A 17,566-nucleotide genomic window follows, 5' to 3' on the forward strand; every position below is an offset into this window, starting at 1 on the left:
GCTAGACTCAGATGCAATACTGCACCTACCTTTCAGTGTATCGATATCATAGAAAGCAGCAGCAAATCTGGTGGAGCGATGTGATGCAGAGCGGGAGTCTAAATTGGCCAGGCTTTTGAGTTTTAGCCTGCATTTCCACAGCTTCCAGTCCTCAGCATGAGTTATTCGAAGGAGCTCTTCCAGGCTGGATGCCCTCCTGATCTGCTGCTCTGATCGCTCCAGTGCTGACAGAGATGTCCTCTGGAAGGAAAGGAGGAAATGAAAAAGCCAGAACCTTAACAGAGCTTCTGGATGCTCTTGCACAAGAGGCAGCACATTGATGAGAGCAGCTAAGAGTAGCTGGGACAACAGCTGCGTGTTTCTGATGGTACCTGAAGTCAGATTGACTTGAGAGATTTGTTCCCGTACAGCTTGAGATACTCACTCCCCAGTCTTTTCTGTCCCAATCATTGGAGCTGATTGACAAATGCAGGCCATACTCTCTGTGTCCCTGCTCCCTAGGAAACCTGGCACCCATCAAGTCATTTCTGTGCCTGTGCTGGCATGTCACACCAGGACTGGATCTCCTTTCCAATCTTAGTGACTTCAGCTGGCGTGGACAACCCACTCAGCTTTGCAGCAAGTCACCTCAGGTGTCAAAACTGGTGTCTATCAGGAAACATCACTGCAAGACAGGTGATAGAGCCAAAAGCTGCCCTAAGTACAAGGGCCTGTCCACCTGGTGAGCAAACACAACATTCAGCATACTGCAAAGTGCAGAGCACGTATTCCATTTCCCACCCTACCATTTGGCTCATGTGCAGGGCAGTCAAGGTGGCCTCAGTTCCAGTCTCCACGTTTGGCTGTGCAGCACTGTTACCTCAGTCATTGCATTTTCTGTCTTCTTGGTGTATGAGACCATTCTTCACTCCCATGGTAGAGGGCTCCTTACAGAGGCCTAGTTTAAGTCGTTAAGCATTACCTTTTTAACATAAATTTAATGCACAGCACTCCACAGCAGTACTTGTTTATTTGGCTGCTGCCTTCCAGCATCTGTGTTTACGCCTTTACCAAGCCACTGCATATTTATTTCTACTGACTCACTGAGTCTGCTGGAAACTATTGCCTCCAACCCAAGCAAAAGATTATCATTGTGCACGACTGTGTTGCACTGGGCTGGTGCTCTCAGTTGTGCTCTCTGATCATGCAATTGACTGTACTTTTTGACTTGCAAATTAAGGTCTGCTCTGCCAGCTCTCATAAATAATGCACCACGTCTTATAGGCAAAGCTGAAAGATAGAGTTGGTGATGAGGAGCTTGCAGCCCCAACCTGTAGCCAGTTAGTGTTCTTCATAAGGCTGGAGAAAAGGTGAGGGGAAGAGCTACCTACAAGAGGAAAATTTTTAAATGAGATTTAAAACCTAGGCACTAATCACATCTGTTATTCGTTATTAAAACATCTGTGGCATTTATTTTGCAATCATACAGATGTCAACTTGTATATACTGCCCAAGTTCATTTTTGCATAATTACCTTCCACTGACCTAAAAATCCCTAAGCAGTTAACTCAGAATAAATTATTCGCTCTTCTCTTATGCCCATATGGAACAATGTATTGTGCTCTGGCAAGTTGCTATGTTTCATTACAATATGGCTGTTTTTCATAGGTGTATGATTTCTCATACAGTTATATGAGATGAAAGCTGGAAAGCCCATCTCTATACATATGGACAGTGTCAGAGGGAATGTGAATAATTAGCACCAGCAACTGAATTGCAAGACAGTTTTAGAAACAAGATACCCAGAATTTTGCTGATCTAGGAAGGCTGAAATTCAACTTGAGGATCATGTGTTGAGTTATTTGTTCTAAGAACCACAGCTTATATTCTTTCCCATCCACCTGCTGTCTCTTTGACTCTACAAAAGATGGGTACAGGACCCACTGTGATGAGGCACTGCGATCAAAGATATTAAAATTGAACTCAACTAAGCATTTACAAGATTTTTTTGTCTACAGCAAAAAGATTTTCAACCTGGATCAGCATCTAAAACTTTTTAACTTGAACAAAATTACAGAGAACCAGTAAAATGGATGGTGGTATCCTGTAAATGAAAAGACACATCTGTCCATTCCTTGTGGAAGTCAGTAGTTTCAACTTGCTTTTCCATTTATTTTATTTAAATACCATGTATTTTTTATTAATGATTACTAGTAATTTTAAACGTAAGATCATAGATACACATGCTACATGGTACAGAAAGATTTCCGGGCTTATCTAACTCAATAATTTTTATTACTTTAAGTGTTTTTATATTTTTAAAGCTACAGAATTTCACTGATGTGTAAATTCACTGACTTTATGCCTACTAAACAAAGTTATTGTATGGAAAAGGGAATAAGTTTTATTAATAGAATTCTATTTTGTACCCAAAATTCATATCTGGTAGGTTTTGAACTGTGGTAATTACAAAACAGTACTCCTGATATTGATGTATTATAGTAATGTTGACAAAGCCTACCTGTGTATGCAGTTTTGTTCCTTCCTTTTCTGTTATTGGAAATTGGAGAAGTCAAGGGAAATGGAAAGAACAGTACGCATTATAGGATTTTCTTGGTAGTCATTAGAGATTAATCCTAATTAACTATGCCGTGTACATCCAAAACTCACACAGAATCCATAGAACTAAGTTATCATTTCTCTGTCAACTCAAACCTTGTTCAGTTTTCAAGGCTATTCAACCCCAAATTGGATCAGCTGCCTTTACCCTTTTATTTTCTTAACAAGCACCCAAGCTCTGGAGTTAATGGTATAGTCAATTGCCTCTCAGTACAATGCCACAACAGCTTTGTTCCTTCTTCTTATATCTGACTTCTTACTGGAGGGAACAGAATTTTCTGCTGATTTTATAACTTTCACAGCAACCCAATACAGAATTTGCTGATGTCCTGTACCACAACAACAGCAGTACTGTGATAAAGTGCTGTCTCTTGCTCTGAGCACTGAAGACAATAGGCATGACAGTGAATGGAAGACAAAGACAGATATTAAGAGAGCACTGAATCTCAAGGAATTGTAAATGTTTATAGCGTGGACATCTACTGAGTCTGTGGCCTAGTTGTTCTCAGCTCCCTCTGCAGCTAATACAGAGCAATAGAAATACTTGTAAAGCATGATTCATTTGAAACTGAGCTTTAACTGGCCAGGCCACAAGAGTTATCTGTTGTGGATCTCTGGTCAAACAAGTACCACCGATATTATCAGGGATATAAAATGTTTAAGAGAAATATCTTATTTTGTTCCAACCTACCTAGGTGCCAAAACAGGTGCAATAAATACTGTCTTACATTTTTTTTTTTTACTTCACTGAGACCATTACAATGCATTCACCTAGTATATTCCTTTATCCTCTTTCTAGAGTGTGGACAGTTTTCATTGTTTCAGAAGTCTCTCATTCTTATATACTTTGACTACAGAGGTAGAAATCCAACACCAGCAGGACATGGCACTATAGCCTCAGATGGAACATTCTCTTGTCATGGCACAGTGGCAATGAATAATGTGTGGTCACAAAATATTTCCCAAGCAAACATTTATAGTCAGCCTGTTATTAAAAGGTCAGCATCAAAAGGAAAAGGAAAACATAGAACATTTTATGGCCTCAGATAATACGATAGATGGCGTACGGTATGATTGTTAATACCACACAGATGTGAACACTTCTTTCATGTACAACAGTTTGAAATCAATCCTTGTTTAGTTATAGACAAACATACTTTGGCTGTGTGAAAACAAACGAAGAAAAAAAACCATACTTTGAAGAGTGTGGCTTTGCACATAGACGAATAAATGTTTTAAAATATGAAATTGAAAGAAGGTTCTTCTTTAACAGCTTGCTATGTCTACCCCAAGTATGATGGTTAAGAACTTTATCCTCTCTCACAATGATCTTGAATGGGCAGCATGCGAAAAGTCCACTGACATTTATGAAAGTTCCAGATCCTGAGAAATAGCAAGAGGAACAGAGCCACTTTGTCTGTTTCTCGTGACTGCATCCACCTGCATATGATATTTCAAACTTTTCAGAGACCCCTAACTCCTTTTTTATGCTTTCTTTGATAATTATAGCTCTTCCTTCCAGATTCCTCTCCCTGTCATGGTGGCATCTGCCTCAACTCTGCCCTCCTCATTTATTTCCCGGCTCTAACTTTTGCCACTCTGCTCTTATCATCTTGTACTGCTTGGATCCCACTGTCCTTTGATATTGTTTATTTTTACTTTCTTCCTCTGTAGCCTTAAGAAATGAGTCAGGTGCAAGTTTAATGAGGCCAAACTCACACTGAGTTGTTCAACCTTTTGGTGTAATGGGACATCCACTTCTCTCTCTGCCATGCCCTCACCCCCCTTCTCTTAGGTCACAGATCTTGTTAGTTAGATGAGATAAGCCATCACTATGGTTATTGGTTGTGATGGCTGAAAAGAACTTCACTGCACTTGGCATTGCTTATATAGTTAAAAAAATGGTAACGTCTGGCCCTAAAAATGTAAAAATTTCCGTTCAGGCTTGGGAGACAGAAAGGAGAGAAAGAGACATTGATAAAAGGCCAAGACAATGTATATTACGTGAGCCCAAGAAGAAAAAAATATATCTTTAAAGCCATATCACTGGAAATCTTCAAAGAGGAAAACCTTTGTCTTGCAGCATGATAGTGCTAGTCCCAAACCATTTTGAATATCGTGGAACTCACTGCCAATATTGGCTGGACTGTTCTACCACGTTCATCGTATAGTCCAAATTTGACAACTTCTGACTTCCATCTGTTCAGGTTGATGAAAGATAATCTGTGTGGGCAACATTTTCCTAACAAAGATGCCGTCATAGCAACTATGAAACAGAAAATCCACTGATGTAGATTTTTATGAGCTCGGCATGCTGACTCTTTCTGATGACTGGCAAAAATACAGAGCTAATGGTGGTGACTGTGTTGAAAACTAGTGCTTGTAGCTGAGAATTTGCTCTATCAAATGGTGTTATTGTGCTCTTTGTATCTATTGTAGTTCCCATGGAAATAAATAGGAAGCATTTCTTTCAGAGTGGCCTATGTACACAATGTCATTGCCTATAATAAATTTTTGCTTCAAGCGCATCTATAAGAAATACTGAATTAAAGTAAAAGTAGTAGGTTTGAGTATTTCATTCTTATCTCTAGAGCTTGTCAATAAGGTACATCAAATTAAAGTGAAAGTACTAGATTTTCAAAGCATCAGAATCAATCTCATACCCAGACCTAAAGGTCTGATTTGTACTCAAATGAAGTTTTCTGGCTTTCATAACAGTAACCTCCCATATATTCCCAAACTTTGTTCAACTCATAAAGGAATATCTGTTTTCCTGTATTTGGGCAATGAGCAATGTCATTGACATCAGGAAATGATAACTTGGGTTAGCATTGTGATTTTTGGATAATTACAACCTCTGCTCTTCCAAAAGAAACTATAATGGACTATCTATCTTCTTCCTAGCAATCTCAGATGCCAGAAAAACCCTAAAAGTAGTTAGTGTTGGAAAGAAACAAAAGGGCACTGATGCATTCAGTGGCCTTTACCACTTTGGAAGCCAGCTTAAATTAGATGCCGAGTTCATTAACCCTGTGATTTATGACATCAACATTTGTTGTTGATGTTGATTGTTGTCAAACATTTGGGGGTTTTTTTGGTATCTTGTACATATGCAGAATTTCATAGTCTGCACTGCTCAAACGGTGCCTTTTCTTGATAATTAGCATTTAAAGTCTCCTATCAGATGGCACAAATCAGCAGCTTGCTTTTCTCCACTTTTGGCAAGATCTTAGGTTTCTTGCCTAAGAAAATGCACCCTACTCTTTTTAAACTGATATCTGAGTGAGCCAGCAGAATACAAGTAATACATTTTCACATGTTCCACCCTTTCCAGCATGTCACAGATAACCTTTGCATTAATGATATGTTTGGCCCATTCAAGATTTCCTGGAGGTATTTTGTACTAAGAAAAAAAGATGTGTGGAATGCAATAGTAAAAGAAAGGCCCACTAAGATCCTAAATTTCTTGAGGACCTATACCCAAACACATGCTTAGGACCCAAAATTCATTATTTTCAAGCCCAGTATCTGTCAATATTTTTATTTAAGGAAACAGATGAATGGTAAATAATATTTTGTATGTGTGAACAGACGTAAATAAAGATTATCAAAATCCATGAATAAACCCAAGGACAACCCATTTGCTTACACGATATCAAAACTACTTTCTTTAAACCCCCATCTCAGCACTTCTCATCCACAGTGGAACATAAACCTCTGCTCAAAGTTATACTTGCGTGCAACAGCTCCTCTGAAAAGGAATGTTTTTTTCTGATTTATGGTCTCAGATGCTGTTGTGTCAAGCACTGCACAAATAGCAGTGGAAAGCTTCAACATTATCACTGCATCTGGAGCCAGGACAAATGATTGAGGAACCTCTCAATAACCTTGCACTGTTTTATGATCCACCTTCTCAGCAGTTAAACAATAAAAAGAAGGTAACAGCTTCGTTTTGCCAAAGAAAGCAGATTTTAGCTTCATAGCAACGAGTCGTGGTTCTCTTAATGCTATTTTATTACAAACATGGCCAAACACTGTTAAGCTAAGTTTGAACTAAGTCTTTCAAAATTAGCCAGTTTGGTCAGGAGGTTTCATCACAAACTGAGGGCACTTGGACATTGATGAAGAGTACTGGCTGCAAGTGAGAACATTTCAAAGTGTATGTGGGTGTGGTGTGCTTGATGCAGCAGTAGCAGCCACAGTCATGTCAAAAGAAGTCATGTAGAAGACAAACACAGAAGTATTTTTTGAGAACTAATGTTCCCCATTACAATGCTGCCTTTAGGCTATTCTCAGAACTAGACCCAATCAAGTTTTTTTAAATACAAGGTTTATGATTCATCACCACGTAAAAATACAAAGAAACTTTGCTGTTATGCATGCTATACCATAAAATAACCTTTTTTTTTTTTTTTTTTTTTTTTTCCCTCTGGTGCATTCTACAAAGTGTTTTCACGACAGTGTATGATCTCATCAATATTACAGGCTCATCTTGCAGAGATATATTTCCTACTGCTCCTGGCCAACCCAGCCAATCTACTATAACTCAAAAAATCTGACCTTACAGGTGTCATTCACCTGACTGAATACATGAACTTGTTACTTGAGGTTCTTACTATAGTGAAGTGAGAAAAATAAGTGCTTTGACTGAACATTCATTTCATTCTACAGTGTGTTCAAACTGCCTCTTTCTCTCCATTCTCTCTCTAGGAGTCAATCACTAGCTCTGCAGTCATATGATATGAAATCCCCTCTCTTACCCAAAGCACAGTTGCTGCTGAGGCACAGTGGTCACTTTTTCTTAAGGACACAAATATAAACAACCAGGACCTGAAACTACAAGAAAACTTGAAAGACCTGGAAATGGCTTTAGACAAGGACTGACAGTTGCCTGGGTGGAGGAATGCATTTAATTCCCTACCTCAAAGCCATGGGGGTAATTCCTCAGTCATGCTGTAGCTCGTAGTATCATCTGTGATGTGGCCAGGGACTCTCTAGATTGCAAGAGGATTTTTGTGGAAAAGTTTTGATCTCTCTTTGCAAGAAAACAGGCCAGCTCCTGCCACTGTGGAGTCAACACGTGATGTTTGAAGGTACTGTACGGCTATTTGCTTGGTGAAGATGATAAGTTTCCATGGAATCTCTGCAGTAAGGGGAACTCTTTTTGGTGATTTGCATCATTAGTATTATTAGTATTACGGCTTCCAGGAGTAAGGGATCAGGTACAAAAAGAAAATAATTAGACAATCCCTAATCTGGCATCTACAACCAAGCTAGAAGACAAGAGAAAACAGAAGATGGCATTCATCCAAAGGGAGTACCAAGAGAACACAGAAAATATTGCTTAGAGTGATAGGCCTTGATTTTGAGATAGCAGGAATCCAACCAGCATCAAGTTTTACAATAACATATTGCCTTTAATATGGCATCTCATGTCCTTTGGGTATGGAGAGTGAATAATAAAATTGTGAGAGTCTTCTGCACCTTGAAAGCATTGGACTTTCAGGAGTAACTTGCAATCTTATAAACAAGGAACTTCATCAGCTTTAAAATATATAGCAGGAGGACTCTACTGTGTCTGACACTAGCTTGCACTTATTTTATCATCTGTTTGATTTCATATCTGAGGAGAAAAAATATAAACTAAGTTTCTACCGCTCCACTAAAATCAGAATTTTGATTTGCTATCATGTATGAATTTTTGATCTATCTTGTCTCATCCTTGACTCAATTTCATTACAATTAAAATTGTAATGAAAGAGTACAGCTGTATCAGTTGAGTAGATCGCAAAAATATGCAATTGGCCTGAATATAATTTTTAAGATGCTGGAAATGGTCTCATATGTCTTTGCCCAAATATAAAATCAGTAGGGACTGAATTACTGTTGAGAAACCCTAGGGCTGCATCAGATGTAGTTATATGATAGTCAAAGAAGTTGTTTTATTGAGAAAGTACCAGAGCAACATTTAATCTTCTCCACAGTCCTCTCAGAAAATTGAGGCTTCAATTTGTCCACTAATTCTTTCAGCTTTTCAGATGCATCCACTGCCATAGCATTTTACCCATCAGAGAAGGACTCCATACAACAAATAAAATATAAATGCAACTGAGATGTATATTCTGGCTGCAAGAGGAGCAGTAAATTGTACTCTGGGTGGAAAGCCTGAAGGTTATCTCTCCACCCTCATCAGTCTCTACTGGAACTCAATGTTTGCAGAGCAGGCACAGGAAACAAAGCTTTTGCTTTCTCCACCCAAAGCTTAGGAGATACCTCTCTGCCATCTGCCTCTGGAGTTAAAAAGTATTTCCCTTGCCTTCTCTGAGAGAAGAGTGAATATGTTGATAGAGCCACTTGTCATGTGTGCCAATGCTGCTGAAATAGAAATGACACAGCGCCCCGTAAAAAGAGCAGCAGTAAATGGCCAGGGCACATAAAGGACTGACAGGTACATTAAATATGGTTTGGGGAGGAATGTGATGTGACAAAATGAATAGTTTCATCTGATATTATATGAAGGTGTAGGGACTGATGGATGCGTTCATGTGAGACGTTCATAGTTCATAGATATGACAATTGAGAGTCTCTTTTGATAAAACTTAGCCAGCTTATCATTTGACCAAGACCCAAAACTGGAGAAGAAGCAGCTTCTAGACCGCTCCATCTTTTCTGTTCAGTGTGGTAATGCTCTCTCCAGACTCTTCTCTTCCAGGCTCCAGTCTTGTTCCCAGTGAAGGCAAGAAACTGAATTACTTGTTTTCTAAGATTATTAGTTCAGATACGGACAGATTTTAATTCAGTTGAAGATCATATGCTTGCACAAGGAAATCATATTAGATACCCAATGTCTTCAAGAGAATAGCTGTTTTATATTTTGAATAGTTTTTTTTTTTCAACTAGAATAGATCTTTTGTGGTGCCACGGCAAACAAACCAGACTTCTTGCACTTTAGTAGCATGGCTACGTTATCAAAATCCTCAGAGACGAGACATTTTAGTTGTTCTCTGAACATTTGGTTTGAATGAATCAAAATATCAAAGAGAAGAAGTGGAAACGGCAGAATGTTACATGATTTGGAAAGGAAAGCATGATTATTTCTTTTACTTTTAACATGTCTAAAGTAATCAGAAACGGATACAATTTTATCAAAATATCTCCCACATTTAGCCAGGTGATTTTTTTTTACACCAAAATGAGGTCTTTTTTTTTTTTTTTTTTTTTTTTCCATCCAGTAAGTATTTTGAGAGTCAACTACAACTCTCATTAAATAAATCTCACTCCCCACAGACAGATCTTTTGCTCTCATGAGAAACTCTCACAGCAGCTAAAGTGTGCTTTTGAAGGGAACAGCATTCACCTGTGCCTCATTTTGTGGGCAGTGATGGCAAACCGAATCGGATATATGGAACAAAAGAATAGGTCTATGCGGTGAGGAGTTTATTTTCAAGCCTAGTCATTTATGCAGAGAATTTGCCTTTAGGCCTCTCCTGTGATAAGCATGGGAAGTACATTTGTGTGGTCAATAAAAGGACAGATACAGATTGTCATAAAATGCCCATGGCAATAATTTGCTTGTATGTCCCAAATACTACTGACAGCTATGAGAATCCAACAGTATGTTTTCTCAAGCTCTCCTTCTGTATTTGGTTGTATCATCTCGCACAGCAGCAACGCGTTCAGGCAGACATGATGCTCAGCACAGAATGCAACTAGAGACAATATGCAGCACTTTCTTCATCCTACACAATGCTGTGTGCTAACAATCTGACAGAATGCACATGTTAAAAATAGTATATTATATGCTTTTACAAAGAACATATCCAGAGCATAGTCACTTTCTTTTGGTATCTGTCCAGTCTTTGGCAATCTCTGAGGTTTGGACAAAGATTTTGGAATGTCTCAGTAATGGAGAATTGAATAAAATCAGATGATTGTATGTTCTTTCAATATTTTAAAATATTCTTTAATGTGATGAAGGCTCTTTCAGTTACTGCTTCCATAGGTTCTGTTTTTGCCCCAAAACACTTGACAAATGTTTTGGAAGTGTAATTAGCCAATTGAACTGCCGGATTTCCAAATGTCACTTCTCAAAGCAGATCCACTGCCAATGCTGAGTGAACTTATGTTACCTCAATCACATGCACACATTTTCCTGGAATTGTAGTTTTTATTATGTAATATTTCCCTAGCAGTTCAGGAAAATATCCTGACATGGTTTCTGAGTCACATTGCCAATTGAAGTGAAAAGTTTTGCCTGATTGTATGGCATACTCTCTACATGCAATGCAACATATGATAGAATCATAGAATCATAGAATCATAGAATCATAGAATGGTTTGGGTTGGAAGGGACCTCTAAGATCATCTAGTTCCAATGCCCAGCAATAGGCAGGGACACCTCCCATTAGACCAGGCTGCTCACTAGACCAGGTTGGTACAGCAACATGATGCAACTTCTTTGCAATTTAACACCATATCATATCATATATGACATGATTCCTTCGCCCACTACATGGTGACTACTTTGTATTCAGCAACGATGAGTTCTCAAAACTAACACAGCATATTTTTGATCTAAAAACATGGATTTGACAAAACCATCCTGACCCACTAACAAGCAGAACAATCACTGCTATCTAAATTCGTGTAGTGCCCTCACTGGATTGCCGTATCTCACGTGTTCACATAGTTACCCAGTTTTTCTAAGTGCCATTCTGAAAAAACAGTAAGGACCCTAAATGGTATTCTCCCACTGGCTGAATGGTCACATCATTTAGGTCATACTTGGGGAAGATAGAAAACAATACACAGATATCCTTTAGGCTGCTTTCTTAATTTGAGCAAAATGAAATACTGTACTCAGTTGTTCTGCCGGTCCTTGATACAGACGCCCACATGTACCTCTTTCACAAAAACATCAAAGAAAAGAACAAATTCTGCTTGGTCTTCCCATGAGCAAATGGAGTCTCTGCAGCTGTCATAGAGGCACAAAGAGTTTTGTTTCCATTCCCCTCAAGTCTCAATATGACTGATGAAGATTTGCAAAATGTACTGGGGAGGTAAGGAGCAGGCGGAAAGTTACACAAGAGACTGGCGAATAGTGGGAGGGATAAGGATTTCCTCCTTGCAGCAAAATATCTTGAGTCACTTTTTCCCACAGGCAATGTAGTAACTTTGGGATTACATCTCAAAGTGAAGCCCAGGAAACAGTAGTGGCCAGTTTTGTAATTGCACTTTCCCTGTGAGAAAGGTCTAAATGAAACACAGATCCCAATCATCTAATGATAATTATAAAAACTACTGCACAGTACTTTTAATGAATAGAAATGAGTTATCACCTGCAACAACTGTATCTCTTTCTCCCAAGTAGACACACAGGAGAAAAAATACCTGCAAACCTTTCTCAAATCTGCAGTGTGGACAGCAATGATCAGAGCAAAACTTGCAGCCAGCACAGCAGAGGTCTCACAAGCTGAGTCTACACCACTTTTTTTTCATTTTCAGGCACACTGTTCCTCTCCTAGCTCTATTTTCCTCCTCTGAGTGCTGCATCAAAACCACCACATCAGTGGCTAAAAACAAACAAATCTCTCTGGGGGAGAAAGTGCAAGCAGGCTGCAACAACCCACCCTCAGACCAGTAACACTTGCCAAGCCTGAGCTGATTGCCTGTTTTGGTTGCCTTGTGATCACAAATTAAGTCAAAGCTGCTCCACTGCCCTCCTAACCTGCCTCCCTGGGTACTACAGAGCTCCAGAAAAGATCCATATTGATGTCAAATTTTAATTAGCTCTGTCTTCATTTCAAAAAGCTGAACAGAGGAATGAATTTCTCATTCTCATCTGATCAATCTTAACAGCATGATGCACTTTTCAGCACCCTGCTATGTACTCAGGAATTACAATCCCAGCTGAGGTGGGCCAGACTGCAAGACCTGAGCTGAGAGTGATTTTCTTGCTGTTTTTCCTGAGTGTGAACAGATTTTGACAAAGCAGCAGTGTTGTGGTAGTTTCCTTTCCAAACTGATAAGAGCCAAGAATGGATGCTGTGTGGCATGGCAACACTGCAAGATTGTTCGCTTATCCCTCACTGTAGACTGAAAGCAGCAGATAGCTCAGAACAAAATGGCTTGCTTCACAACCTCCATGATAGCTTCCCACTCCTGACATAAAAGCACAGCCAAACATTTCTGCGGGAGTGCTGCACGTACATTTCTACATGTTTTTGGTTCGTTGGACATCATACCAGAGATTGTAATCATAGAGAATCAAAAGCAACAAAGACAAAACTGAGATAATAAAACAGTTCTGAAAACCACAGTTTCATCATCTTTACCCCAAAGAGTCTGGTAACTTTGAAAGGAAGCTGGATGTAAGAAAGAAAAGTCTAGTTTGAGGAGAGAAATTGTTTCCAACAGCCTTCAGCACTTTTTCCCTAGTTATTAAGCAGTTCGCTGTACTTCCAAGAGCTGCCTTTCAGGAAAAGAATCTATGAAACAGAAAATCTATTAGGTTATCTCTTTTCTAAAAAATCAGCAACATTTGCAAGCAGTTACCAGAGTGCTATGAAGATGTGACTATCTGAAAAACAGCATCAGTGAGAATCAGATAGATGGAAGCTTACTGTCAGCTCTCCAAAGAGCTGCTCGGGTTTCTTTGTAGAGTTCTCTTCTGGTTGCAGAGAGAGACTGTAGCTGACTTTAGGGAGAGAGAAAGGCAAAGAGCATTGTAACTGTTTCAGTTCATGGTGCCATGGCTCACCAGCATCTCCACGCCTACCCAAGGGCAAGGCAATTGTCACTTAGGTGCTGAGAATCATGGCTAAGTGCTCTTTCACTCCCACCTTCAGCAAAGCAGGCCAGAAGACAGCTGTGTTTGGCATCTGGCTTTTACTTCTGTCCCGCTGACAGTGTCAATATGAGGTTGTTGAATCTAAGGCCTGCTGGAGCAAAAATGTCCATTCAAGCCTGTATCAATATGTTTTGAGAGAACGGCATGGAGCAGAGTCAGGTGAGGGTCAAGCTAGGGGTCAGGGAAAGGTTTTTCACTGGAGGATGGTGGGCATGGAGCAGGCTGCCCAGGGCTGTGGGCACGGCCCTGAGTGCTGGAGTTCAAAGGGCGTCTGGACAGCGCTCTCAGACATTGGGTTTGATTGTGGGTGGTGCTGTGTGGAGCCAGGGGTTGGACTTGATGATCATCTCTGTGAGTCCCTCCCAGTTTGGGACATTCTATGATTCTATAAATATTTGGTGTAGAGGTTAAAAAAAGAGTTAAGCTGGGAAAAAGATAGGCATGTAGCAGAGAACTGCCGTGTTCACCTCCAGGTCTCAGCTTATCTAATCCATAAGTCTTCTGATATTCTTCAGGCCTACTAATGATGGGACTCTCTCTAGTAAAACGAAAGAAAGTTTTTAATAGTGAGAAGACCTGCAAAAGAAAAAGGAAAGCTCTGAGTATATTACAAGATGGGCATTACTTTCTCTTGTCTTCCCCTGAGTACGTAGAATTAGGGGCAGAACAGGTTAGGGAGCCTTGAGATTCAGACCCTCAGAGATCAGGACCTGGATCCTCATTAGACAGGCAGTTTTAATGTGGGAAGACAGAAGCAGCTCTGACAGATGGCTGGCTTTTACTGGCAAAAGTCACTTCAGCTTTGATGAATATAGGACATACCTCTGTATCTAATTTTAAAATTCTGGAAAAACTAGCTTATGTCTGTCACAGGAAAAGTGATGAGGGAGTAGGGGGAGACAGTAAAGTTTGTGGTTCTCTAGCAGAGGTATTCGAAAATGTAAGAGACTGTCAGAGCAACACTTTGACAAGGAATTTTTTAAGCATTTCCTTACGAACAACATTAATGCTCAGTCTTCAGAAAAACCATGTGGAAATCTAATTGTTCACTGAGGATTTAGTATGTCAGACTGGCACTCTGAATCCAATAACTGGAGTGTGAAATAGAGGGATTACTGCCAATCTTGACACAAGTTCAGTTGAGGAGGCGTGTCAGATACCTGCCCCAGACTGAGGTTGCCTACCGCTTCCCATCTTGAGATTGTTTCCAGTTGTTTATAACATTGCCAGATGTTCAATGTTCAGACTGAAACTTTTCATGCCAGACATCTGCTTCTAAATGATTTTAACAACTTTTGATTCAGTGGAACATGTCCCTGCCCATGGCAGGGGGGTTGGAACTAGCTGTTCCTTATGGCCCTTTCCAACCCAAACCATTCTCTGATTCTATGACTGTATGGTGTGTTGTCTTAGTCAAAATAGTTTGACTATGGTTGAGGATGAACCTCCTTCTTTATCCATGCAAAAGCCTTTTCTGTCAATCTTATCTCTGTAAATGTCTAGCATTATCTTGTGGCTGACCACAATGTGAAGTTTGGACAGCGGAGGAACATTTGTTGGCACAGATATGCCTCCTGATATTTCTGCCACCCAAATGTAAGCAGCAGCTCACAGATGCTCAGCAGTGACTTTACAGGATTTAGCGGTTAAAATCTCTGCAGATGTGACTGGTGCTGACCACACTGCAGCCTGGAGCTGAGCCTGAGTACATCTTTCCTCTCCTTCAAGCTCTTCCATTTAACATGGAAAAGGAGGGTGTCAGGGCTGAGTGTGGAAGGGAAAGAAGATGAACACTGGCAGAGGCATGTAAGACCTAGCCAAAGAGTATGGGAGTGTTCGGGAAGACCTGAAGTAGTAACTGGAGTAAGGAGAAAGGTAAGCTTGTGAATGGTGAACAGACAGAGACAAAACTAAAGGCTTGGGAGGGAGGAGGGGACTGAAAACAGAGGGATTCAGTAGGGCACTGAGATTACTGCTGAGAAATTGAGGCCACTCCTGAAAGTCAGAGAGAGGAACAGGGTATCCTATGCCAGGGTGAGTGAATGGGGAGGAAGATGATGCACAGGTAGTGCAAAAAGGATCATGGTGGGGGAACCTATTCAAAGCATGAGAGGCACGAAAACATGGGCTGGGGAGCCAGTGGTGCTGGGACAGGGACAGGACGAAAATGGGGACAGAAAGAACTGGGACTGGCAGGCAGGGAATTACTGGGCTGAGTGTGCAGATGGGAAATGAAAGAGAATCCAGCACACAGAAGAGGATGGGGTTAGGAAAAGTGAAGTGCAGCAGAGATGCATGAGCAACTTGTAAGGATAACTTTCATAATATTACTTAGGATCATTGTGGAGCGGGTAAATATAGTATTTAAATACTTAGTCACTGGAACTCTGTCACATGATACCACACTGACACCAGCTGATGGTTCAGACCATCAACAGATTTAAAACTTGAAGTGACCTGGGCTGAGTTCAGTTGCTGTAACAATGGGTAAAGGGAAGAGGCTGCCATTCTGCAACCCTTCCTGTGTCCCATTAATTGTGCATTACCTACAGCCTGACCTCAGGGTTCCTATCCAGGCAGTATTGCTGTTGATCTGAAAGAACTTTTAGAAGATGTTATAAGTGACTATAACATTATTTCTCACTTTACAAGTAAAATCTTAGGTGCAATTGGTAAGAATACGCATAATCCTCTGTACCACTAAACACTGTAACATGAAGGACTTTCTGCAGGGACTTTCCACATATGCACACACACAAAAGCCCACAACATAAATGCCAAAGCAGCCCATAAATCTAATACACAATTTAAAACATTAAAACAAAAATAATCAGTGGCTTAGCCCAAAATCCTTGTCTATACAGAAAGAGCCAGAACAAGCAACGTAAAAAAAAAAAAAAACATCTTTTCCTTTTGGTAATCAGCAGCCAACATATGTAAAACACAGCTCTTTAAAGCATGATCTATACCGTATCTTCTGGTAGTCTTGGAAACTTAACAGTGACTTGTCAGGCAGTGAAACATATAGAAGAATGAAGGCAATGTATGTAAGAATGATTACAATGGTCTTACTGATTCCAAAGACTCGATTGTTAAGGTTGTAAATTAAAAGCTTGTGAATAGTGATCAGGCAAAGGGGTGAGCCATTAGTCTCCCTGAAAGCCCATCACTCACCACTGCTAAGTGCTTGTGCCGGCAACAGAAGTCTGCAATTAAGCACACAACTGAGCCTTTCTTTTCAGAACCACAGGTCAATATGCAGTGCAGTTCACAGGCTGGTGTGTGGTCATCTCTTGCAAGCAGAAGGTTTTTTGAAGTGAAAACAGAATATTAGCTTGATTTGCTTTGTCAGTAAAAAACAAATAATTTGTTCTGGACCACACACTGAATTAATTATTTTTGGACACACTACACACGCAGAATCCTGTTCCAGTTTTTGTTCTTGTTTTTCTACACGATTGTCCTGGCTTTTCTCACATTGTCTCAGAAAATCAGATCTGAAAAATCCTACTACCAAGGTGAGACTTCAGCTTAAGTTTTCTTGCATGTATTATGTTCCGAAGAAAGATTATTTTCCAGGCACTGTGTCCTACTATTACTAGTTGTAACTTATTGTAAAGTCTTGGACAACATCACTTACTATAAAACAAAAGAAGAACATTTCTGGCAAACAAGTGAGCAACTGGTGAACAAGTGTTTGTAGAGGAAGATTTTCAACACCTGGATACTTATTCCTGAAATTCTTAATAGCTGAAAGAAAAATAATTGCATTTGGAAAGTATTCTAAGTACTCTGATTTGCTTTTTGGTTTGTATTTTGTTTTTATCTTGCATGAGTGATAGAAGGAGTTCAATTAAAGAACAAAATACGTAACAAATAAGAATAACTAATACAAAGAGATGAAATACTAAGCAGTGAATACGTATTTAAATTCTTTATAGATTCTCTTAACTCTAGGGTTATTAAACTTCTGTTTAATCACCAACAATCACCAGAACAAAACAAAATAAACACAAACAAGCCCCTCATCAAAACAGCTAGAAACCTACCACCCTGCCCATGAGGTTTGTGTAATTCTGGCAATGTGGATTATTAACATTAGCAATAAATAAAGATCGC

General features: G+C 39.8%; 1 protein-coding gene across 1 annotated transcript in view; it reads right to left on the reverse strand.

Moving 5' to 3' along the window:
• VEGFD (vascular endothelial growth factor D) overlaps positions 1-17,566 on the reverse strand; it is a 32,221-nt gene that overhangs the window by 14,014 nt on the left and 641 nt on the right. The window contains exon 2 of the mRNA XM_052674116.1: positions 30-240. Coding sequence (XP_052530076.1) covers positions 30-240 — 211 coding nt within the window. The remainder of the gene's footprint in view (positions 1-29; positions 241-17,566) is intronic.

Source organism: Tympanuchus pallidicinctus, unplaced genomic scaffold, assembly GCF_026119805.1.
Source record: "Tympanuchus pallidicinctus isolate F22 unplaced genomic scaffold, pur_lepc_1.0 scaffold14, whole genome shotgun sequence".
NCBI lineage: Eukaryota > Metazoa > Chordata > Aves > Galliformes > Phasianidae > Tympanuchus > Tympanuchus pallidicinctus.